Source organism: Octodon degus, unplaced genomic scaffold (assembly GCF_000260255.1).
Source record: "Octodon degus isolate 3935 unplaced genomic scaffold, OctDeg1.0 scaffold00027, whole genome shotgun sequence".
NCBI classification, from domain to species: domain Eukaryota; kingdom Metazoa; phylum Chordata; class Mammalia; order Rodentia; family Octodontidae; genus Octodon; species Octodon degus.
This window is the reverse complement of record NW_004524603.1, coordinates 1,611,903-1,637,881: the sequence shown is the minus strand read 5'-3', so window position 1 is coordinate 1,637,881 and position 25,979 is coordinate 1,611,903. Positions and strand designations below refer to the sequence as shown.

At 39.7% G+C, this 25,979-nt stretch overlaps 1 protein-coding gene across 2 annotated transcripts in view; it reads right to left on the bottom strand.

Annotated features, from left to right (window-relative positions):
- Lmbr1 (limb development membrane protein 1) overlaps positions 1-25,979 on the bottom strand; it is a 161,387-nt gene that overhangs the window by 23,305 nt on the left and 112,103 nt on the right. For both annotated transcript variants that reach the window (XM_004628966.2, XM_023712871.1), the window contains 6 exons: positions 20,755-20,835; positions 17,827-17,903; positions 17,117-17,194; positions 11,402-11,475; positions 11,074-11,164; positions 9,687-9,753 (listed from right to left, as the gene is read on the bottom strand). In XM_004628966.2, coding sequence (XP_004629023.1) covers positions 9,687-9,753; positions 11,074-11,164; positions 11,402-11,475; positions 17,117-17,194; positions 17,827-17,903; positions 20,755-20,835 — 468 coding nt within the window. The remainder of the gene's footprint in view (positions 1-9,686; positions 9,754-11,073; positions 11,165-11,401; positions 11,476-17,116; positions 17,195-17,826; positions 17,904-20,754; positions 20,836-25,979) is intronic.

The window sequence follows — 25,979 nt, the reverse complement described above, 5'->3', positions numbered from 1 at the left end:
AGGATCTGAAAACATCATATCACAGGGATATATGTGTGCCTATGTTTACAGCAGCACAATTTGTGACAGCCAAATCTTGGAAACAACTAAGATGCTCGTCACCTGAGGAATGGATGAAAAAGATGTGGTATTTTTATACAATGGAGTATTACTCAGCTATAAAGAATGATAAACTCAAAGCCTTTATATTTAAGTAGAATCCACTTGAAAATCTACTCACAAGTGAAATAAACCAGACACATGTGTAAATATCATATAGTCTCCCTAGTATAAGAACACAAAAGAAGAAATAAAAATAGAAAGGTATAATAATTAAAAAGAGGGACTGGGGAGATGGCTCAGTGGAATAAGTGCTTCAGTGGCAAATGCAAGGGCCTGAGTTCAATCCCCAGTTCCGCAAAAATAAATAAATAAATAGATAGATAGATAGATAGATAGATAAAAATAAAAAGAAAGCAAGAACTTGAGGATTAGACAATGAAGAAAGGGCAAGGAGAAAAGCTAGGAAACATGACAGGGGCAAAGCTATACATTTATAGGCACAAGATGGGTAAGGCAATGACCCTGAGAATCTTCAGCATGTTTTTGAAACTAGCGGTTAATTGGTAGGATTCTCACCCTGGCTAACTATATATTCTGATACCTGTGAACTAAGCAACCACACTGAAGATAGTAATGTGTAATGGTAGGGTTATGCTTAGAATGCCTGTCATTCTGGTCTTCTAAATATGTACTGTTTGTCATGACATACGAATTAATGCCATACTGTCTCTCTAGTAAATGTTTGTTTAAAAAAAAAGTAATAAATGAAAACAAGAGACAAGGAAAAAAATGTCACAGGACTGTCTTGCTACAATGCTGTATAGATTTCTAAATTTCTATGTACAAATATGTAACTGTTTATTCCTATTGTTTAAATTTTTTTAATTTTTAAATTTTTTTCTTAATATTCTGTAGGGACTTAAAGTTTAACATATCACTACTTGATGGAAAAATAATAGTTCCATGTTATGTGTAAGATGTTTGATATTCAGAGAGATAGTGAGGCTAAGTTCAACTGCCTATATTGTAGGGTAATAATAAGCTTCTCTTCTGGAGAGTTAACAACCTATGTTTGCAGACCAAAAATTAGAGAGAAAGAAGGGCTGCAAGGAAGCCAACATTTTGGCCCTAGCCTTTCAAGGTCAGTGAAAACTCAGGACATAGGAGAACCTGTACTGTAACATCCTGTAACTGAGTTGTGTCCCAAATTTTCTCATCAAGGAGATTATGGGGCCACAGAGGAAAGTGATCGATGACGTAGAGTGTGCCTAAGGAGAGTCACATGGAGAGAAAACATTCTCTCAGGCTTTCACAGAGAGCACACTGGTCAAGCAATGGCTGTGACTCATCCACATGACTGAAACTGACAAAGGATCTACAAACTGCAGTACAAGGTTTCAGGACAAATTCTGAGATTTGACTGACCTTATCAGATATAAAAGTTACATTTCTTATTATATAGATCTTTCTTTATCTTGGTCTTAACCATCCAAAAGAAAAGTATAAAAACGAAGTATAAAAAGTAAAGCCATATTAATATGCTGAGCTATAAAAGGCTCAAGTCAACAACTTCTGACATTTCCAGTCTTATGGAAAACCCACTATTATTATGGACTACTGGACTATATTTGGAATATTTTGGGGCTGGAGAGATGGCTCAGTGGTCTAAGGCACCTACTTAGAACAAGCTTAGCAAAGCATCAGGGACCGCGGTTCAGTCCCCAGCACCACATGCCAGCCAGCCCCGCCCCCTGGTGGGCTGAGCTGGCCACACACACACACACCCCTCTCTCTCTCTCTCTCTCTCTCTCTCTCTCTCTCAAATAAATAAAAAAAAAGAAAAGAAATTAAGGAATATTTTGTTGAATTCATGCACCTACAATATTTAAATGACAATGGAATACCCTTCTCTGCAAAACTAAAACAAGGGGGATACAAATGAAAGATCATTTGGTATCTGTATATTCTAAATAGTTAGGATAGATATACTGTTGCATTCTCTTAATTCAGTGAATAGAGAGATTTGTTCTAATAGTGTTTGTGGACAGGATATCATGTCTGCATCTTGTACAATGAATAACCACTAAGACAACAATATGCAGTGTATTAATTATTGAAACTGTGCTAGTAATCAGCTTTGAAACTATCTCATTGCTATTTGTTTCTCAATAAAATTATTTTTTAAAAAAAGAAGACAAGTATTTGCTAGGTACCTACTGCAATGGGCTTTCCTTCAAATAATTATCTTAGGTGAAAGTCATATACTTGGAAATAACTATTTTCAATTAAAAGCTCAAGGGTGCTGGGCATTCACGATGCCAAACAGCTGCCACCGCTACCTCATTCTGACATGCATGAATCACCCCAGAGAAAACCCTGCACCCTAGCTGTGTCCCATTTGTCCACATTACTATCTCCTCCCACCTCCCAACCACTAACCTGCTATCTGTCTCCTTGAGTTTCACTAGGGACACCTTGTATGAACGAAATCACGCAATGTGGAGCCTCTCATGTCTGGTTTATTTCACTGAACATAACACTTTTAAGGCCCATCCATCCTGTACCACCCACTGGTAAAACATTCCTTATTTTCTCACCTTTTATTATTTTTTGGAGTACCAGGAATCAAACCTAGGGCCCTCCACGGTAGGCAAACCTCACTACATTGAGACCTTTGCCCTTTTTCCACACGTAGAAAGGGACAATTAACTGTGTCCACATGACCATTTGGAGCGTCAGCTTTGCGGTGCCGACTGCACTCACGCACTGTGACCACCACTGCCTCCCGCTGCTAGAACCCCCCTCGTGCTGCCGAGCTGCAACCTCGACCCTCTGAGCACCTTCCCAGTCTTCCCCCTTTCGGCCTGACACTGCACTTCCACTTGCCATCTCGACGACCTAGATCACTCTCGGTCCCTCTTGTCAGCAGACTCCTGCGGCATTTGTCTTTTTGTGAGCTGGCCTGCTTCGCTCATAATCCATTCCTTTTTATAGCTGCATAACTATATTCTATCCTATTTAGGTACCATAATTTCTTTGCCCATTTATCTGATGATTGATCAGGTTAGGTTGTCTCCAACTCTGGCTACTATTGTAAGGGTCTTTTAAAAAAATTAAACCAGAACATATGGCCCATCTTACCAGCTTGTAAGATGAGAATAAAGACAGAATGAGTCAGGGACAGCAGTGCATCCCTGTGGTCTCAGCAGTCTGTAAGACTGAGGCCTCGGGTTCACAAGATCAAGCCCTGCATGGGCACTTCAGTAACTCAGTGAGGCTCTTGATTAAAAAACAAAACAAAAAAGCAGGGAAAGAAGTGGAGATATAGTTCAGTACCAAGGTCCTGGGTTTAATCCCTAGTAACAAAAAAGAAAACAATAGGGTGCAGGCAGGGCCACGGGAATATCTTAGTCCATCTGCTCGGAGGACAAGTCACCCCCAGCAGGCAGTGAGCAAACATCTCCAGCGCCGAAAGGGACGGACAGGCAGAAACAGGGGTCACATTCTTAAGCGAACAGAACGTTTCTTGAGAAAGCCAATACGTGTGAGTCTTACACGGGGTTGAAAGCGCAAGAACCTGAGACAGCTTGGAGTGCATGCGGGGTGTGGCTCGGTTCGGGCAGGTGGAGGAAGCTCTGGAGGAGAGTGGGGGAGCTCTCGAGCAGCTAGGGGATGGCCACGGCCTGGGGTCTTCCTGGGGGCTGCGCACACCCGCTAACTCGCTCCCACTGAGCTCAAGTGATTCTGTTCAGGAGCCCCGGGGCACTGCAGTATGCGAGCTTGAACACCAACCACAGACTCCAACGAAGGAGAGCGGCTCTCGGAGCCCAAGCGTGGGACTCGCGTCCTCGCGGGCGCGCGGCTGGCAGCATCTACTGTCCTCCTGAAGGACCTCTCCAAAGGCTCATCCTGGGCATGCTGCAATCGCACTTCTTAGGCTGCTGGTTTGCCTTCAGGTCTCCTTGCTTGACCCTCCTCAAAAAAGGGGAAAGAACCTCTGCCCATTCTACTACTTCACCAATGCTCCTCTCACAATGAAAGAGTAAAAAGCACACCGTGTACTCAGCTCTTCAGGGCTTCCCCTTCTACAAGGAGAATGGGGAAGAGGGTAGAGGTAAGACCAGCCACAGGTGAGGCTGAGCACGCCCACCTGGTCTCTGCTGCGGGGCGGCGGCCTAGGGGCTGCCTGTTTAGCTTGCGGGTGTGGAGGCAGCTGGAAGGGTTGGATTTTGAACAAGTGAGGGGTGGCCACAAAGCAGTGTGAGGGGCAGTGATGGAGCAGTGGCAAAGAAAGAGAAGGGAATGGTCACCAGCAATGAAGAAAGAAAGGTTCTCACAGGTGGGCAAGATCAAAAACAGCAAAGCCAAAAAACAATTAAAAACAGAAACCTCAACACTGGGCTATCAGAAAAAATAAATAAAATTTAAAAGAACAAAAACATAAAATAAAAGCAGGCAACTGGAAGTCACCAGCCATCTGCACGTTAAGGAATACTGAGCGTCTTGCTTTGAATCTCCTCTTCAGCTGAGCTCTGGCGGGGCTCTCTCAGCTCCCACCAGGTAGCGCAGGAAGCTCAGGCAGGAGCAGGAGCAAGAACGCCAAAAGGAGGGCTGGGGAGACAGCCTGGGCCAAGTGCCTGGCTGACAAGAGCAAGGTCCCAAGTTGATCCCCGGTACCAAAAGAACACCTAACAGGAATGCCAAGAGGAGAAGCAGAAACAGAATCACATCCAGGTGAGAGTTAAATCTCCTGTAGAGAACACCAACCACCCTCCAACACACACACACACACACACACGCACACGCGCGCGCGCGATTTGAAAAGGTATGGTCTGAGTGGGTTGTGGAAACTCTAAAGAGACAGGGGTTTTAAAAGTTGTGGTCATAAATAATCTTAGCCTATCTTTAACTTTTAATATTTTTATAACAACTGTCTATTCATGCATTTTTCTTATGATTAAGACAATCTGTTAATCTGTCTCAGAGTTGACTGAGCACATATGCTACTAAGACTACTCAGGCTAAGGGCCAACCAAATAGCTCAGCGGATTAAAGCACCTGCATGCAGGTGCAGGGGCTGGGGGTTCGATCTCTGGGCCTGCCCTGCCAGCCCCATCCCTGGGGCGAGCTGAGATGGCAATTGAGACTGGGTGTGGTGGCACGAGCCTGTAATCCCAGATCTTGGGAGACTATAAACAGGTGGATCACTATGAGTCCAATCTAGTAGTGAGACCCTAAATACCCTGTAGACCCTTCCCTAAAATACAAAAAACAACAAAAAGTGTCAGGCTAGTAGCCTTCATTCTTAGGATGAATTAGGCCCTTTCTATAATTGTTTAGTTATAATTTTAAGATGTGCACTGTACCATTTACAAAATGGCCTCTTACAAGCCACCCACAGTGGTGCACACCTGTAATCCCAGGAGGCTGAGGCAGGAGGACTGCTTCAAGTTCAAGGCCAGCCTGAACTGCAATGGTGAGACCTGGTGTCAGAATAACAAGCAAACAGACAAAAAGGCCTCTATGGCTCCTTCTGGTTAAATGATCTGACTGCAATTCTTTTCATATGAAAGTTGTTTGATAGAAAACTAGATTTACAGGCTTTGTATACGAAGAAGTACCTAAATTTAGATCCATGTGAGCAATGTAATGTTTTCGCAACAAGCTTACAGCTCTCTGTAACAGGTACAGCACTAGAAACACAAGATAAGCAGATACTGGGACGGGGCATCTAGGTAGTTGTTGGTGGTTCTCCTCACTACTGCAGGCACAGAACATTTCAAGAATTTTAAACAGGTGGATCACTATGAGTCTGATCTAGTAGTAAGACCCTGAACATACAAAAACAAAATAATTTAAAAATAAAAAAAAATAATAATAAAATAATTCTTCACTTTTCTTGAATTTCTTTCTTGGTACTGGGGATTGAACTCAGGACCTTGCGCTTACAAGAATTCTTCACTCTTAAATGTCCTAAGTAGATATATAAATTTATTGTTCAAATATAAGTAGATCAGCCGATCAAAATTTAATTAATTATTTTCTGTAATACATCTGGATATAAAATCATACATAAACTTTCTACTAAGAAGTTTCTGGCTATAGTTTTGAGATTACTTTTATATCAATATCATAATTGGAAACATGAGTTATATTTCTATTGCATATTTGACATGGCTAATCATCTGAAAAACATCATTTATTTCTGTTTTACAACTAGAAATGGAAAGGGAAAGCTCTGGGTAAAGATCAGTGGTATATTTACAAAACCCCAAATAAAGGCCTCTCAAAAAAAAGAAAAAGAAAAAAATCCATTTTAGCAAGATCCCTTAATCATGGAACAAAAGAGAATAATCCATCTTATCTCTTGCAAGATGACAGCCAGCATGGGACCAAAATGAGAAATCTACTGAAATACTGAAAATAAAGTCCAGTTATTTTAAAAGGGTATTTTTAATATTATAAAAATACATTTTAAAAAAATCTAAATTTGGACCTTATATAACTTATTCAAGTTACAGAAAGAACCTCCATTTTTAAAAAGCCATAAAAATAACTCTGAAATAGAAATTAGCAAACAAATTTCACAGACTGTTGTTTACATTTGAGAAAAAATCTTCTCATTTGGTTGAAGAAAATTTCAAATAAAGATTAACAGAAAAAGGCAAGGTCTCACTGCTTTCTTGATTAAGCACAACAAAGAGCAACGTCAGCAGTCACATAAAATCCTTACACATTCGTCGCAACATCTAAAACACTTGTATCCCAAAATGGGCGTCCATCTGTGTCCCCAACTAGACACACAGGAGGGCTGGCTCGGTACTGTTCTCCTTGCTTGGAGGCATCTCTGCTAATCACCTGAAAGGTCTAGTAAACTAAACAGCCAACTTCTTACTAAAACTCTGAACATCAAACCCTCAAAAATGTGGACTCTTCAAACTAAAGTTTAAACCTGAAACAAAAGTGCTCTAACGTATGGGCATGGTCTTGCTTTTAAAGTTTCCTAAAGGATTCTGATTTTAAAAAAAAATCAGAAGAATAGATTCTCTGTGATTCCTCAGAGCAATAACACTGGACTATATAGTCATACATCTGACTAGAAATACTTGGTCAAAATATTCTTCACAACTTTATTCTTTGTAGTAAGAAATATGGTACACAACTTATTTACTGGTTATTTTTCAATTTATAAACTTTCCACATTCAAGAGTAACAAGGTATTTAAGAGACATTCTTTCATCATGTGTTATATAGCATCATGCACATCAAGCTAAAGCTATTGCTTATGATGCCTGCGAAGCACCACTAACGGCAGCTGGCAAATTTTTAAAAAGAAAAAAAAAACAAAAAAACCTCCACAAAACATTTTTATTTTTGAACCAAAGAATCATTAAATTCATTATAATGAAAGTATTTTTAATTTGCAGTCAAAATTAGTCCTCACTAAAACATTGTTAAAGTAAGAGAAAGCCTGCATGTGCAGTGAAATGTGACTTTTCCTGTCACTGCCGCACTTCGCCTCGTGATGCGCTGCGGCTGGCTGACCTCACAGGAGCAAACACGACCATGCTCGGGTCAGATTTCCCTGTGAGAGGCGCAAAAGAGAGTGAAAATTTTCACAGCTTGGAATTCGGTTGTTAAACACATTCTCTATTCCAGTCTTACAAGCTTTTCAGCTAGTAAATCAAAATCCTGCTATACACTAAGATAATATTCACAACAATTCTCTATATTTTACCTTCTTAAAATCAAAGGCTCAGTTCTAAAGGGTTAATAGAGGAATTAGAAAGTAACTCTCTAGTTTGCATTTCCCATAATACTAAAATAAAGCTTTATCTTCAGACTAGAAATTTGCTTTTTTAATACTGTGAAAAGCCTCTATGAATCTGTTTAACGTATTTATTTCTTTTCATCTATTCAGTGCCACTGGGCATAACATGTACTGCAGTGCGTGTTGATATTTTGCAAAGCGCCACATGACTCACTGTACCCTAATGCACTCCATTAATCCTGTTTGGACAGCTGGGTCCAGGCATTTGTTAGCTGCATTTTAATTGTTCCATCTTTCTTTCTTTCTTTCTTTTTCTTTTTATTTATCTCTATGGCAAACTGCTTAGGAATTTGTCAGCCTTCAAAAAGTAAATTTTACCATTAATTTGTCTTCTTTGTAGTGAAACCAGGTTCAGCATATAATTTTCTGCAACAAAATCAGTACATTTTAACAATTTGCAATTAATCCTAAATAACAAAGCATGGTAAATAAGTTTCCTAAATGTTAAAATGACACAAAAGCTATCTTAATGAATTATCTGATGGAGTGTCATAACACATACGACAAAGTTTAGCTTCCAGTGAGATTCCTGAGGTGTGCATTTCTGGCATTTTCAAGATTAGCACACCATAACAGGTTCCAAAACAGTAACAACCCCAAAAAGCAAACCTGAAAGAAAACCACCGGATACGTGGGGCTTGGGTCAGCTTGCGAACTCCGAGTTCCTTTTACACTTCCCCTCTCTATTGAAACGTGAAATTCTTTGTAAGAACCAGATCGCGGCGAAGCTCCCACCTCTCGCACAGCCTGCAGCTCAGGGCTGAGCCCGGAGTCCCTGCCAGAGACGCCACCGGGAGCGCGCGCACCGCAGGCCCTGCCGCCGCCGCCGCCGCGAGACGGTGCTCAGCGTTACTCACACAAGCTTTCCAACCATTTCTCTAATTATTAACTTCTTAAGCTAAAACCTAAATCTAGAAAATCATGACAGAAACTTTGGTCTGAAACAATACTTGGCCAAGACTTGACTATACAGTCTCCAGCAGTGCTTTATAAAGATAAAAAGGCCAAACGAAGACTTTCCCAAGTATCCCCAAAGTGGGAATCTGTTTCACTTTGAAAAGGTGACCACAACATCCCTGCACGCTGACGACGAAGGGAGGAACACAAGGTGTCCTCTGTGTCCACAGATTTACAGATTTTAAAACAACACACAAAATTTTATCTTTGGGAAGGCAGTTCATATAATAAAAATTAGTCTACTATTATCCAGATTTTGATACGGTTGCAAATTCCTAACTTTTTTTATAAGCCCACAGTTTCCTCATTAGAAGACTTAAAAGTTTAACCTGTGAACATGATCAAATAAACAAAGATCCCAGTCTATTGTCCGGAGAAAGAAATGTTTTAAATGTTGACAAAAAAGGTCTTTATTTGACAAAAGTACTTGTGTTAGTACGGGCCTATACATAAATGAAGTACAGGACTCCAGATATGGTATGATGTGGGAAGAAACACCATGTTTTCAAATTGATCTTTTGAATTTCTATGGTGAGTTAGAGATGCTGGTAAAGACATCTTTGAAAGATGAGATTTTGGGCCGGTGAGATAGCTCAACAGACTCAGCGCCTACCTAGGCAAGCACAGGGACCAGGGTTCGATCCCCAGCACCACATGCTGTGCCGGCTCCCCAGGCATGCTGAGCCAGCCACGGAGACCAGGCGTGGTGGAGACCAGGCGTGGTGGCGCACACCTGTAACCCCAGTGCTAGGGAGGCTGAAAACGAGAGGATCACTATGAGTCTGACCCCGTAACAAATACATAAAAAAAATTAAAAAGACAAGATTTTAAGTCAACATTCCTCATGTGCACTTACCCAGTGTTCTGGACATCACAGGCAGAGCAGAACTCAGGACCAAGATTGACACACAGTTCCCAATGATCTGTCGAGAGAGACCAAGAAGAACGCTGGGCAGCAAACAGAGGACAATGGCAAAGCCATCCCCATTCTGGGACGCTACGGTGGGACACAGCTACCTGCGGAACTCTGCCAGCCTCTTCACAGCATTTAATGTTCAGTGCAGAATTTTAAAATAATAACCTTGTTCTACAAATAGTTGTATCTGTGATTTCTGGAAAATATTTACAGTACACAAATGTAGTCATAGATACATATTATTCTACACATAACGCATTTTACATTATTGATATGGTTGCCAATTTCAAATAGTTTTACCTGTCAAGAGAAATAGTACATTTAATTTTCTGACTATATTTTTAAAGCCTAATTATTGGTTAAATTTTTATATAATATCTACTTTTTTTTTCTGGTATCAGGAATTGAACTCAGGACCCTGCGCTTGCCAGGCAAGTGCTTATTCCACTGAGCTATCTCCCCAGGACCATAACATCTACTTCTAATACATTTAAATACCGTAAGGTTTAATTTAAGAAATACTGGAAATCTAAATATCTAAACTCTATTAATTCTTTTTCAATATATCCTATACTTATTTTTTTCATGTTAAATAGGAGCTAGAAATATTAATACATATAACAGCTTAAACCAGATACCTCCGCTGTGTACTGACTTCAGTGACGTCACAGCACTACATATTTGTGTATATAAATACATATATGAATATATATAAAAGTCTCCCCTTTAGGCTAAAAATATGGAATGTATACTTTTTTAAAAAAACAGCAGCTCTCCATTATTCTTGTTTGTTAGCCTGTGGGAATACTTTACAAAAATTCAGTCATTATGTAAGACAACAGCCTGCACTATTTCGAAGCCAATGAACATAACTTAGGAAGTCAAATTAGTCTCAGACAGCGCAATTTCTGAATAGAATTCTTGTCTTACTTTAATTATTCAAATTTGAAATACTTTGTCTCTACTACTTGTAGCAACTAAAGTCTTCAGATTACAAACAAGCCCCCTGAAGGACAATCAGCACAATCAAAGTTACTCATTAGCGACACGTCTTCCTCAGAGGCGCAAGCGTCCTTTCAGGCGCCTTCTCCAGCTGGTTAAGGCACTCTTCCACACACATTTACAAGTGAATGGGCGCCATCCAAATTAACAGCACAGCCTTTTCCCGGTCATCTGACATTTTGAGAATCTTCCAGTTTGTGTTTATGCAACTTACAAACAAATATCTATCACAACAGATGAGCCATTCAGGGAGATTACTAAATAAAACAGTCCCTCTGTCTTAGGAAGCTAGCGAAGGCCACACTCACCTAAGACTTTACCTTACCTTTGTCATCGTCGTGTCATCCTTCTTGGGTGTAAAGTTTCCAAAAAATCGGAGGCTATAGAAACCAACAACGGAAGACACCATAAGATAGCTGTGAGAATGAAGGAAAACCCTCCAAAAGAATGCAAGCTTCCATAGGTTCTCAGCAGCCTCCCAAAAGTGTTAGGGCCCTCAGGAAAAACAAAACCAAACAAAAAGCCACTCTGCGTGCTTGCAGAAGACTGACCTGTTTTTCCTTCTAGACAAGTGTCTTAGTAAATTACCAGTGTCCCAGAAACTAGACAGAAAACTTGTTAACAGACAGCACATTCAGTCAAAGGAAGGATACAAAATCAAAATGATTTCAAGTGCAGCTCCCACAAAACCAAAAGTAGAGAGAGAGGCGTGTCCTATTCCAGGACCCTGGGGGAGAGAAAAACACTTTTCAGAATGTAATGGCACCATTATATTTGGTTTTCCAAAAACTGTTTCATACATGCAACACTTTAAATTAGTTATGTTTAATATCCTGAAATAACATGTACTTTCAAAGGCCGATAAAATGTCATTAAAGTGCTTTCGTCACCATGTTAACAATGTAAACAAACTCAAAAAATCTGATTACTCAAACGTAAGTTAAATTTGTCAAAAAGATATCATCATGTTTACTATTATAAAATAGAATCACTTGCTAATTGAAAAAATACTGAATATTCTTGGGGGAATTCTTAAAAATGCTGTCATAAGACAGAATCTATGGCCCTCCTGCCTCAAACTCATTTGTGTACCACCACACTAGGCTGCCCTTTTAAAACAGAATAGGGCAACAGAATAGACCAGAAGCCTAAAGGCTGAGGCAACATGACGCGATGGATGACAAATTTAAACTAAGCTCGGGAAGAAAGTAAATACACGTTCTGCTTCCCCCAAATCTTCCATTAGAACTCAGAGAATTACAAAAAGAAAAGAAAAAAAAAAAAAAAAAAAAAAGACTGTTAATACAGATTTTTTTACAAAATAATGCACTATTTTTTCCGAAACATTATGTCTGGTCTCAAGCTTTAACTTTACCTAAAACTAAAAAACTCAAAGCAGAAAAACAACATTATATAATGGGATCTGAAAGGAAACATATTACCTACTAAAGTAGACACGCTATTTTCAAAACTTACTAATTAAAGATTAAAGAAGCTATCTGAATATGAATTTCTTTTTCAGTAGCCAGCCTACAATACCAGCAACAAATAAGAATATGTAGTCAGCCTAAAAAAATTAAACAATAAATACTATCATATACATATATACATTGTAGTTTTGGCATAAAGAAATAAGAACAGAGCAGAAATTTCACATATAGACACTTTTGCCAGTCTTTTGAAGAGAGACTGCTGCGGTTAAGGACATGCTATCTCCGAGCCTGGCAACTCTGCATTGCAGGACACCCAGGAAGCCCATGGGTGACCTCTGGAGCGTCTCCCCTGAAGCAAGCAGAAGAGCACCCCTGCAAGCTGTGCTCCCTAGTGCAGAGGAGCAGCCTCGCGTTGAAGGCGTGCGGGCGTGCTGCGTGTGCAGACCATGCAGCATGACGAGGCCCTCTCTGTCTAATCACACTAACTGCACTTCTCACACAGACACACACATTTGGTAGTTACTTTAAGTCTTCACTTCTCAAGGCTACATCACATGAAACCTTATTAAATATGCCTGTCCACTTTTCTCCTGTTAATCTCATTTCATACAAGAACCTCAGCCATGAATGGTACATTGAGTGAAAAGAAGATATTTTTTTTCTCCCCTACAAAGGCCTATTGGCCAAATGAAGAATATTATAGCATATTCCATGTTTTAAAGAGAAAGCTGCTGGGGCTGGCAAGATAACTCAGTGGTCTAAAGTGCCTGCTTAGGGGCCGGGGAGATAGTTCAGTGGAATAAGCGCTTGCCTGGCAAATGCAAGGCCCTGAGTTTGATCCCTGGTACCACCAAAAAAAATAAAAAAATAAAGTGCCTGCTTAGGCAAGCTTAGGCAGCCACAGGGGACCAGAGTTTGATCCCCGGCACCACATGCTATGCCAGCCCTACCCCCAGGGCAGGATGAGCCAGCCCCCTCAAAAAAAAAAAAATAGGAAGCCAAAACACATCTCAACAGATGCACAAATCTCAACAAAAAAAGAAAATCCCAGCACCAGATGGATTCACTGCTAAGTTTTACCAGTCTTCAAAGAATACCAATGACCCTCAAACTAGTCCACAAAATAAAAAGGCAAGGAATGCTCACAAACTCATTCTGTACAGCCACTATCACCTTGGCACCAAAACAAGACAAGAACACTACTGTTTCAGTCACTTTCCAGCCACCTGGCAAGAGCACCTGGCACCCACAACTTCCAGGAGAGGCAGATGGTGGCCCGCGGCTTCCGAGGGCTCAGTCCATGGTCAGCTGGCTCCAAGGCAGAGATGGTATGAAGGAAGGACACGACAGATGAGAACCATGCAGCCAATGGTAACCACGATGCAGACAGACACGGGAAGAGCCACAAGCAAAAACAACCCTTTCCACATTATATCCTCAGTGATCCACCTCTTCTAACCACGCCCACCTCAGCTATGAACTCATCAATAGATTAACCAATCCCCTGATGAGCACAACACCCACATAATCCAGTCACCTTCCAAAAGCCCCACCTCTGAACACATGAAACTTCTGGAGGGCATTCCCCCCACCCCCCCTGCCTGGAACCAGGGATTGAACTCAGGCCCTATGTGCTTGCCAGGCAAGCGCTTATTCTACTGAGTTATCTCCTGGTTCCATGGAGGGCATTTTAGATCTAAACCATAATATCAACTAAAAACAAAAACTATAGATTGATATCTTTGATGAACACAGATGCAAAAATGCTTAATAAGGGGCCAGGGAGATAGCTCAGTGGAATAAGTGCTTGTCTGGCAAGAGCAAGGTCCTGAGTTCAATCCCTGTTACCATCAAAAATCAAAAATCAAAAATAAATGCTTAATAAAATACTTGAAAACCAAGTTCAACAGTACATCAAAGAGATCACACACCATGATCAAGTTGGTTTCATTCTAAGGCTACAAGGATGGGTTAACATATGCAAATCAATAAATTTAATACAGCACATAAATAGAATTAAGGATAAAAATAATCACATGATTGCCTCAACTGACAAGGAAAAAGCATTCAACAAACTTCAGTATCTCCTCACAATAAAAGCATCCTACCTCAATATAATAAAGCCTCTATATGAAATACTCATACCCCACATACTCCTAAATGGAGAAAATCAGGAATAAGACAAGGATGCCCACTTGTAACATATCTAGAGCTGACAAATTCAGCAAAGTATCAGCATACAAAATCCACATTAAAAAGAAATCATCTGTTTTTCTATACATCAAAAATGAACTTGCCAGAAAGGAATCAGAAAAACTATTCAATTCACAATAGCTTCAAAGAAACAAACAAACAAAGAAAAAGAAAAACACACAGGAATCAATCTAACCAGGAGGTAAAAACTGCCTATAATAAAAATTACAGAACAATGAAGAAAGAAAGTGAAGAAGACAGAAGATGCAAAGACACCCATGTTCATGAACTGGAAGAATTAATACTGTTAAATGCTCAGAGTACCAAAAGATTTAGTAAATTTTCCATAAAAATTCCAATGACATTGTTCACAGACTTAGAAACAATTATGCTGAAAGTTGAATGGAAATACACAAGACTTAGAATAGCCAAAGCAATCCTCAGTAACAAGAGCAGGCCTGGAGGCATCATAACACCTGACTTGCAATGCTACTACAAAGCCACAGTAACAAAAAGGGGTGTGCAGACCAATGGAATGGAATAGAAGACGCAAAGCCAACCAGTGCAACCAAAGCTATCTTGACAAAGGGCCAAAGCGTGCACTGGAGAGAAGAGTCTCTTTAATGAACAGTACCAAGAAAGCTGGATACCCCTGTTCGCAAGACTGAAGACAGACTCCTATTAACCCTGTACAAAAATCAACACAGATATGTCTAGCCAGTATAGAGATGCAGATCAAAACTACAAAGAAGCCAAGCATGGCGGTACAAGCCTATAATCCCAGCATGCAGGAAGGTGAGGCAGGAGGATCACTGTAGGTTTGAGGCCAGCCTTGGCGATATGGTGAGTTCAAGGTCAGGCTGGACTTGCATAGTAAGAGACCGTCTCAAAAAAAAAAAAAAAAAAAAAAAAAAAAACCAAAAAACAAAAACCCTATATTGAGATTCTAACTCACCCGAGACAGAATACACTGGTAAGGACGGAATAAGAAAGGAACTCTTCTACACTGCTAGTGGGAATGTAAATTAGCACAGCCACTATGGAAATAAGTACAGGGATTCATTAAACACTAAAGCATAGCTACTGTTCAAGCTAGCTATACCAGACCTTAGCATACAGCAGAAGTTAAAGCCAACGTAATGCAGGGAGCTCTGCACACTCGTGCTTATGGCAGCACAGTTCACAGTAGCAAGACGGAATCAGCCTGCGTACCCAGCCACAAGCAGAGTGGTATACACAGAGCACAGCACTACAGAACAAAATCATGCCACTCGCAGAAAAGTAAGTGAAACTGGAAATCATTCTATCAACCAAAATGCTCCAGGCTCAGAAAGACAAGCATCTCATGTTTTGTCTAAGAGGTGAAATCTATTAAAAAGAAGATGGCATGAACATAGGTGGGAAAATATTATTAGACAAGAGGAAACGAACAAGAAGAAGGGAAGGACAAAGGAACAGCAACTTGGGGGTACGATAACAGTATTTCATGTGCCTGTATAAAAATGCCACATTGAAACCCAGCATTTCATAAAATAGGTAATAAAACTATATTTTTAATAAAACAGAAGGCTAAAGCAGGATGACGGTGCTCTACACACACAGGCACACATGCAACCCCTCCATGTGCACGGTGCTCCCTGCTATGTGCTAAGGGGTCATGGGACTCACTTGTTGTGCTAGGACACTACAATGGGTCAAAGAACCAACAGGAAGTCTATGCAGGAGCAACTTCCGGCTCTACCTGAGGGTTTAGGTGTAAACAAAAAACAGACACAAGACCAGGTGCAGGACAAGTGTCACTCATTTGCCTGCAGAGTGAAACGCGTGGGAAGCTGGGGGCAGGGGACTCACACAGCTAAGTGAGAGCACGGCGATGGCAGATGGCTCAAATTCCAGCCAGGATGGTGGCCGGGCAAATCCAGAAAATGGCTAAAGGAGCTAGTTTTTGGAAGAACAAGTTATCTTCTTCCAAGGCTAGAGGAAAGGAATAAAAACAGACACTGACATTTTTCTGTGAGAAAAAAAGACCATCATCTGGTTGAGAGAAAGATAAAAGTGAATCGTTAAGTCTGGACAGTTTTAAAGTCACTGCTATGCAGAATGTAAAAGCTGCTGACTTGGGAAAAATATAAAGTGTCAAAATGTAAATGCCATTTTAAGTAGCCAAGACTGTATAGAAAAACATAGAAGAAGTGTGTCAGATATGAATATTTAGTGGTAATTACTCCATATAGAAAATGTATTCAAATGGGCTAATTCAGAGAATTTAGTAAAATCACTGATTTTTAAATGAGAAAAAATTTCAATTCATGAAAAGTACACCTGACTCTACTCTAGTAACTGTATATTTGACAGATTCACCAAATGTGTGACATTTTTGAGGCTTAAGCCCCTACAGCTATACATTTACAAATCCCCTAAGTGAGATATACTTTTATACATCCCTATTTTAATGCATGCACTATCTTAGAGAATCACAAATTCAGTAAAGCCAAGATCAACTCTGAATGAAATCAGGAAAAAACTTACATGCTTGAGAAAAAGGCCCTAGTAATCCAAAGTAAAAAAAAAAAAAAAAAAAATTATAGTTTATGAACATTTTTATGAAAGCTCTTAAGATACTCACGCAACTTGAAGCACACACAGGAGAAAGGCAGTGTTCTCACTCACTCACTTGCAGCACAGGGGTGTGTGTACACAGAAAGTTGCAAAAGCAAAACATCTGAAAACATTTTACTTTACCCGTGTTCCCTTTGGCATTGCTGTTTCATCAACCAACAGGCAAAGAATATTACACACCACCAAAAGGACCGAGATGGACTGCAACACAAAGAGTAAGCTGTCAGCTCTCAACTCCAAAGGCTTCTTTGACAATAGACAAATATTAATAAAGTGTATGCTTTATTAACAGAATAGAAGAAGGGTGTTCAAGATCAAAATTCTACATACAAAGCTAAGTAAGCTGGATATAAAAACTCCAGAACAAATTCCAAGAGATTCAAAAAATTATTATGATTTCAAAGCCTGTGACAAAAGATAATAAAATAGACCCATTTACTAAGTGGTCTCACTAACTGGAACCCACAACTCCACAGACTTCAAACACAGTAAAATATTAACAGCACTGATTTCCTAAAGCAACATTCTAGTCTTCGGCAGACCTTGAAGCACGGCATTTGCAATACCCTGTCTTCACTAATTTTCAAAGAAACAAAAGCCTGAGTTTTCTGCGTTCATGAGAAAACAGATCATCTTGAGGACTTTTCCTAATTGCCATTCATTTCCAATTTTTTCTATTGAATTTTTACAAATAAAGGTATAGATGGATTTTAATCCTGTTGAAGGAAAACTAATTTACTAGAAACCATCTAGCTGAGGGAGCTGGCTTAATCAAATGTTAAAGGAGATAAAAATATAATATGGTTTACTTAAGTAGGCAAATAAATTCTTACCGTCTCAATAAGAAGTAGAACCATAACAGCAGGATACACCAAATTTCTTTCCCATGCTGAAGCCTTTTTCCGCCTTTCTGATAGAAGGAAAAACAAAACAAAAAATTGCAGTAATTTCCAAAAGTTCTCTCCAGATTCATATTTTCATCCCATTCTGTGACAAACATTATGCATTTGTTTCAAAAAACAAAGTATCCATTTTTCTCCATAAACTATAAAATCATTTCCTACATTAACAGTACCATCCTGTGGAGTTTAAATTTCAGCTCCGTAAAGACATTTCAGTTTTTAAGGAAACCCATTATTGATATATGACTTTCTTTGAAAATCTAGGAGTAACTATATCTGATGTAGATATATGTAAGAATATAGATACATATTTGAATAAATAAAGGACAAAATAAAATCTCTAATCTCATGTTCCAAGCAGCTAAGGGCTGACAGCAAACCTGCACTTGTAGCTACAACAGATTACCCCCCCACACGTACTGAGAACAACAGTGAAGGATGACTCAAGCTTTGAGGAGAGACTACACTAAGATACCAGAGGGCTACCAACACCACGATTGAGCGGCTGCATCCTGCAAAATGGTAGATGTCACATTTCCCAGTGTGACAGTTTTCCTGCAAGGTATTAGAACATAGCTAGCATGGATCCCAGGGGTCGAGAGATCAACCAAGCAGAAGCTGATGGGTCAAAGGCAAAGGCATTAAGAAAAGCTCTCAGCAAAGAGGACAGGGCCAGAAACATGAACTCTGGAGTTTGGGGCTACCAAGACAGCCAGAATTCAAGACGCAATAATCACAGAGAGAAGGAAAGGGCAAAGTGGTGAGCCAGACGCACAGGCTCCCTTTCCCCTAAGGCCTCCAAGGCTGAGGCTAGCAAGAGCAGAAACACAACCGAGAGGCTGGGAAGCTCTGCAAAGCTCTCCTGGGCTCCAGGTTCTCGAGCAGCAAAAATGAAAGCCTGCTCAAAACAGCCAGTCTCGCAGTTAGGACCAAGGAAAAACTCTACACTATGACTAATGCTAATCTGGAACAAACCAGCCCATGTGAAGACCAAAAGCCCAAACAGCCTAAGCTGCTATGTCCCCATTCCACTGGCCTAGCAGAAGCCAAAGGAACACCACTAACAAAAAGAAGAATATAGCATCTTGTTGCTGCAGTTTCATGCTAGCAATGTCTAGCATCCAATCAGGAGAAAGCTAGGCAGAGGCCAAACTACTCCTGAGTCTAGGCCATGAAACTGGATCTGAAGAGTCTAAATCAGCTAAAGCATGCCGAGTGAAATACAGAAAGAAGACTGTGGCTCAGAGAATCGTCAGGGCCTGCACAGTCATGACCAGCTCAGCCATTTGAGGACACAAGCCACACCTGAGAAAGAACACGCACAATGAGGAGGGAACAATGCTTGACAATCCCAAGGCTGAGAACAGTGCTTGCCTCAGCGGTGGGGAAGTGGGGCAACCCTCCTACAGGCAGGGCTGCCCTGCTTAGCCTAAATAGTCTTGAAGCCCAACCCAACAAGACTGTGCTCTTTCCAAAGACGTGAACTGCACTGCAAAACAAAGTGCCTCACTCACAAGAATATAAAACATCAAGGAAAAACTTGCAATGTTACAACTGCCCGGCATGCAAAGCGGCACAAAATGCAACCAACAATAAGGAAACTAGATGCAGGGCTGAGACGGCAAGTGAGACTGGGTGTGGTGGTGCGCTCCTGTAATCCCAGTGCTTGGGAGGCTGAAAACAGGAGGATCATGGTAAGTCCAATCTATGTGGTGAAACCCTGTACTAAATACATTTTTAAAAAAGAGGAAAGTCAATTAAAACTTACCAAGAACTAATACAGATACTAGAATTACCAAACTAAAACATTAAAGCATTATCATAAAGTTGGAGGCCACAGATTGGATATGCTAATTAGAAGCAGGAAAGGGCTGGCAAGATAGCTCAGCAGACTAAGCACCTGCTTAGGCAAGTACAGGAACAGGGGTTTGATCCCCAGCACCACATGCTGTGCTGGGCCTGACCCCGGGCATGCTAAGCCAGCCACCATGTCCGGGCATGGTGGCACATGCCTGTAATCCCAGTGCTGCAGAGGCTGAGACAGGAGGATCACTACAAGTCCAAGCTGTGTAGTGGGACTCTGTACCAAATACGTTAGAAGCAGTAAAGTATTTAGCCCAAACAAAACTTCTGTTTTTTTTTTTTGGGCAGTACCAGGGATTGAACTCAAGACTTTGCGCTTACACCACTGAGCTATATCCGTGGCCCCAAAACTTCTTAAAATGAAAACTACAGTGTCTGAAACATTGTACAGCAGATGGAACAAAAAGCCAATTACACATGCAAAAGAGTAGAGCAAATGATAACACAATGATACCATCCACCATGAAAGAGAAAGAGACTTTGACATAATCAGCCTACTGTCCTTGAGCAATGGGTTCAAGCTACACGTAACTGAAGTCCGAGGTAAAAAAGGGTGGCACGGTGGGGAAAAAAACAGTTGCAAAATTTAATGGTCCAACACTGTCCAAACAGATGAAAACTAGAAACTTCCAGATCCAAGAGCCTCAGCGAGGCCAAAGAACAAGCAGCACTCAATGCTCGTCACAGTCCACCCTCCTAGTCCCAATGGCCAGAAGCAACCGGCAGCAAAGAAGACGCACTAACAGGCCAGCATGAGCATTACATAGCAGAAGTAAAGCAAGTGAAAACTTGGCAGGAGAGCATCTCTAAATATTACCACCTTGGAAGCCATTCTCCATAAATACAAAATTTTAAATGTGAATAAAAATACTTTCACTCCAAAGGAAAAGTCTTCATCAATGAACATAAACTAAAGTTTCATAAACTTTTTTAAGATTTCAGACTATAGTAAGGGCTTTAATAACAAACACACACATCAAGAAAAAAGTACAGTACCTAGTTTTGTTTTAAGAGTCTTTACATTTTCAAGTTCTTGTTCCAACTCCATTATGTTGTACTCCACTGAAGAAGACACCCCTATTCGATGCAAAAATATTTAGAATTAAAACAGAACCCTAACCCTACTGAACAGCTAGTCCTCTAATTAAAAATGAGTAATTTTTACAAATTCAGATTGAGAATAAAAACAAATGCTGCTGTGATGCATAGAAAATTAAATCCACATCTTTATTTAAAATACCATGTTCTTATGAATTAAAAATCGCATTTCAGGAGGCCAGGGAGACAGCTCAGTAGAATAAGCACTTGTCTGGCAAGCACAAGGTCCCGAATTCAATCCCCAGTACTGAAAAAAAAAAAGTATTTCCAAGAAGATTTTTTAAGTTGGTAAAATTTTTACTTGATCTACTACAAAAGCCTTGCACACTTCCTACAAGCGGCACCAGGGAATCCAGGTTCTCTTCCCTCCTAAAGGGACAACAGTTGCCAGTGTGGGTGAAACACTCACATGCCTTCTCACTGGCAGATGTAAGTCCTAGGACACACACACGCTTCACTACCCACTTTACAGATGGGGTCCAATCAGATATGTACCTTGGCCACTTGTTCTCCATGCCAGGGCTAACTCCTCACCAAGACACAGGCCCTGCTCTACAGCAGCTGTGCAACCTCCCATATACTGATATGCTAGTTTCATTCAGCAGTAGGCCTCTTATGATTATTCAGGCTTTCCTCAATTTTATCACTTCAAACAATGATGCAGGAAACATTCTTGTATTTATACTCATTAGTCCCAAAGTTCCAATGAGTGAAAGGGTGTGAGTACTTTCAGTTTTAAGAGATATTTAAATGTTACATTACCAAAATATTGTCATTTACTGTAATAATTTAAAATATTACAACACTTTGAATTCTACCCATAGCTCTTGAAAGTACCTATCTTTAAGTATGTGCCCTAGCACTGGACATCACCGCTCTGCAGTGTTTCCCAGTATAATGAGTGATCAGTGTTTTCCGATTGTTACTCTGTACGCACTTCTCTAAACATGACTGTTTTACGTTAATCACATAGATTCTCCCTATTCACATCTCTCTTGTTTCTCTAATGGTTTTGCAGTACGGTATCTCCTTATTCAGTTTTATCCATTAAACTGTGGAACAGAGAAATTGAAATTCGATATAATTGTGCTTTGATTATACTTCCTTCATTTTTAAAGATTTTTTCATTATGAATTTGTCCACTACGGTTTTTCCTTGTTGTTGCGTCCCTAAGACTCATATCTTCCTATGAATCAAATCTTTTATCATAGCATATTGAGCCCTTTCGTCTCCAATGTTTACAACTTAAATTCTGATTTGTGAACTTTTAAGTTTCACTTTTCTTGTTTGCTTGTTTACATACACACTCCTTCATTTTACTCTTCCTTTCCTTGTCTTTTATCCAGCTCAATCTATATTTAGGATTATTGTAGCAGTTAGAGCTTATAGCTTATAAGCAAATGAAACTGATTCTCAATATAAAACAGAAAAGAAATTTGTGTAATATTAGACTGACAGGAAAGGTTCCAGGAAGGAAAGCAGAAGCAACCGGAAGACAGAAAGCACAGGTCCCTAAACGAGTAGCAATCCTCCTCGAGCTGCTGCGGCTGCTGTTCATGCCTGGTTAGGACACACAGGCCTTCAAATAGTGACAAGTCCGTTGGAAGGCTCAAAGCCCTGGTCTTGGGGGCTACGGACTAACAGTTCACAAGAACTGACCGCAAGAAGGAAGGCACCTGACTGGGTCTCTGCAGGTGTAAACAGTGGTCCTAACTCAAGGGAGAGACAGAAAGAATTCAGCCCAATACAAGAAGTTCAGCAGGACCAAGCAGATCCTGCAGCAAAGGGACAAATTCAGCCTCCCTAACGAAACTGAGAAGCTTCTTTTTTTTTGAGAAGCTTCTTTTTGAAGCCTCAGTTCAGCCCAGGTTTCTAGAAGTAGCCTTGTTCCCTTGGCATCTCTGTTCTCATCTCCCACTGCAAGAGAGAGAGAAGCCAAATAGCCTTGCTTTTGGAGAACGTGAGGTCTCAAATGCACAGAAATGTTACACAATATTTTCTGAGCTCATTAATCATTTTACCTGTTAACATATCATTGATATTTTCAAGAGAGTGGGAGTAAAGACAGTACAGATATACTCAGGTAATGTGACTCCAAGCTACTAAACTTGGACTACAAATCTAGTTTTAAGTTTCTGACAACCAAAGCAACAGGAAAAGTACCTGAACAATAAAATTAATGGGCGTTTTCACATAACAAGGAGATCAATGTAAGTTTCAAGCCAGGCGTGGTGGCACACGTTTAATCACAGCACTCAGGAGGCTGAGGCAGGAGAAATGGTGCAAGTTGAGACCAGTGCAGGCTACACGGTGAGCACAAAACCAGCCTAAACTGCACAGTGAGACCCTATCTCAAAAAGACAAAACACAAACACACACACACGCAATTTTCAAATGTCTCTCAAAGTTTAAATGATATGACAGTGTCAGTGATAAGTATTTTACTTTTTATCTTAATTATTTATAGTGTATCTGTAATTACCACTCCTTTAATGTCTATATTCCATTAATTAAAAATACAATTCCATTCTCTATACTTGTAAAGAAGTATTATTCTACTAACCTGCTCCAAGCTAGAAAAAATAATATGGGTATTCAGAATTCTGAAAGGGAATGGATATCAGAACAGACCATATTCCTGCTGCCAATTTGAAATTAAGCAAAAAGACATAAATGCTTACTTTGTGGGTAGGTCTACAAAGCTCAATACAAGTGTCTAGACCATTCAATGTATGATTTTTCAAAAGAAAATACAGAAGTGACATTTCTAAAATGCTTTTATTTCAGGTGACCCAACTCTTGCCACATAATGAGTGATTGGTAAGTACTGATTGGCACACAAAAATCAAAAATACACTCTATTGTCCTAACATAAGCCATGCATTTATTAAATGACTACATTCTGCTAGAATAATACAGTATTCAAGAACATCACTGTCCTCTATTACATTGTAATATATTAAATACCTAAGTGAAAAAGAAGCTTTTGTGGAACAGAATACTTCATCATGTAAGTGACCAGAAAGAAAGATTAGCTATGTGAGGAAATTATTATATGCTCCAAAAAAAATAGTAGAATATTATTTAAGTTATACTAAAAAAATGAAAATATTGTCAAAAACTGGGTTATGATTACTTTTTAAAAAATCTAAAATGTTCAATGTCAGCATTGTCTAGTCAATAAGTCAAATTGGTAGACAAAACCTGTTTAGACAAGTCATAAAAAATAAAAAGGGATTCTCCAACAAAACCACAAAGCAGCTCATTTAAGGTCAATTTAACGGTATTATTCTGTTTTTCTTCCAGCCCCGACACAGGATTTCTCGACCTCAAAGGAAATTGTAAGAGTATCTATTTGCATTCCCCCAGGTGATTGGCAGTTCAACACCAATTAGTTCAAAATTACACTGTTACTAGCGTGCAATAAAAACAACACCTTTCATCTTTCTTACATAGGTAAGAATACCTTCAGAGCCAATAACTTTGATCAAATAAGTATTTTTGATCCTGCCCCACCCGTCTCTTTGGATTCAGGAAAACTAATAGCTGAAGGCAAATTTTCCCAGCTTTATTCTTAAGCTGAAAAACTAATGTGGTATTGAAAATATTTTGCTTCCAAGATAACAATTTCCCAAAGTCCAGCATTTCTGCAATAACTGTGCCTTTTCTTAATACAAAAGACAGACATAATACATAAAACAGCCTTCATACATTAAAGAACAGATGCTAATTATTTAATTTAAAATATAAAATGTATTTTTAAAACAAATATACAGTACCAATTACACATGTAAACAATTCAAATAATTTGATGTAATAAAATGATCTCTCTAAACAATTCAGTATTTTAATGCAGTATCCTAAATTTATTCATAATAAGTACTATTTGGAAGTAGAGACCTATATAGATTCTGTTTATATTTAACTTTTTAAATTAGCATATAATAAAAAAAGTTTGGTTAGAAAATCTTACCTAAGTAACTTCTGAAAAACCTGACTTGACCAAAGTGACCTCCACCCAAGAGCAGGAGGCCACTCAAGCACTGTTCGCTGTTTCCAATCACTCAGGCAAACACCTTTGTTATTCCAGCCCGAGACTCCTAATAACTCATGTAGCAAATAACCTCTGTGTCCCCAAGCAGATGACCTTGCTACATGCCACAGACCCCTGAAAGCATGTGTGACTAAAAGCCACACCCCAAATCTCTACTCTGTGTGGAGCCAGTGCTGTTGGTACCTACAAAGGAGACAGAAACTCTTTGCATGCTATTCCATTTGTGATGCTAATATTTATTAAAATAACAGTTTCTATTTATTTCTGACATAGTCACAGAAAGTAAGCCCAGAAATGTGAGACTTCTGCCATCCAGCAAAGGTACTGGCACTAGCAACGACTACAAGGGAGATGAAAGCAATCAGCTTTCGGAATACTATACAATGCTATATAAAATTAAAACAATGGTTTGGCTGTTTTCTATTTTGGATATGAACTTAGTAAACTTTAAGCAAGGTGTTAAGAGCATTCTTACACCTTCAGACATATATGCTACGAGTAGCAGCACTATGATTCATGTAGACTGTGCTTTAAAAACCAGCTCATGTATACTAAATTCATCTTCACTTAAACAAATTTGAATCATTCTTATAGTACAATGTCTTTAAATGTCGCAGAACGTGACACTGAGCCACACTCGACTTCCTCATTGCAAAGCACCCGCACCTACTCCTACTAGTCGGAACAGTCTCAGAACAGCCCACAGGCAAACATGAGAAGCATAGAATTCTTTATCCTATTGTTAAAATATAATCTAATTTTTAAATGTTCTTTATCATATTATGTAGGGACTTAAGGTTCAACATATCAATACTTGATGAAAAATACCTGTTCCTTATTATGCCTAAGATGTTTGAAATGTAGTGAAATAGTGAGGTTAAGCTGGATAACGTAAATCGTTTGATAATAACAATAAGCTTGTCTTCTGGATGGTTAACAACCTAAGTTTGCAGACCAAAATTAGAGAACAAGGAGGGCTACAAGGAAAGCCAACATTTTGGCCCTACCCTTCTAAGGTCAATTAAGACTCAGGACATATGAGAACTTGTACTGTAACGTCATGTACCTC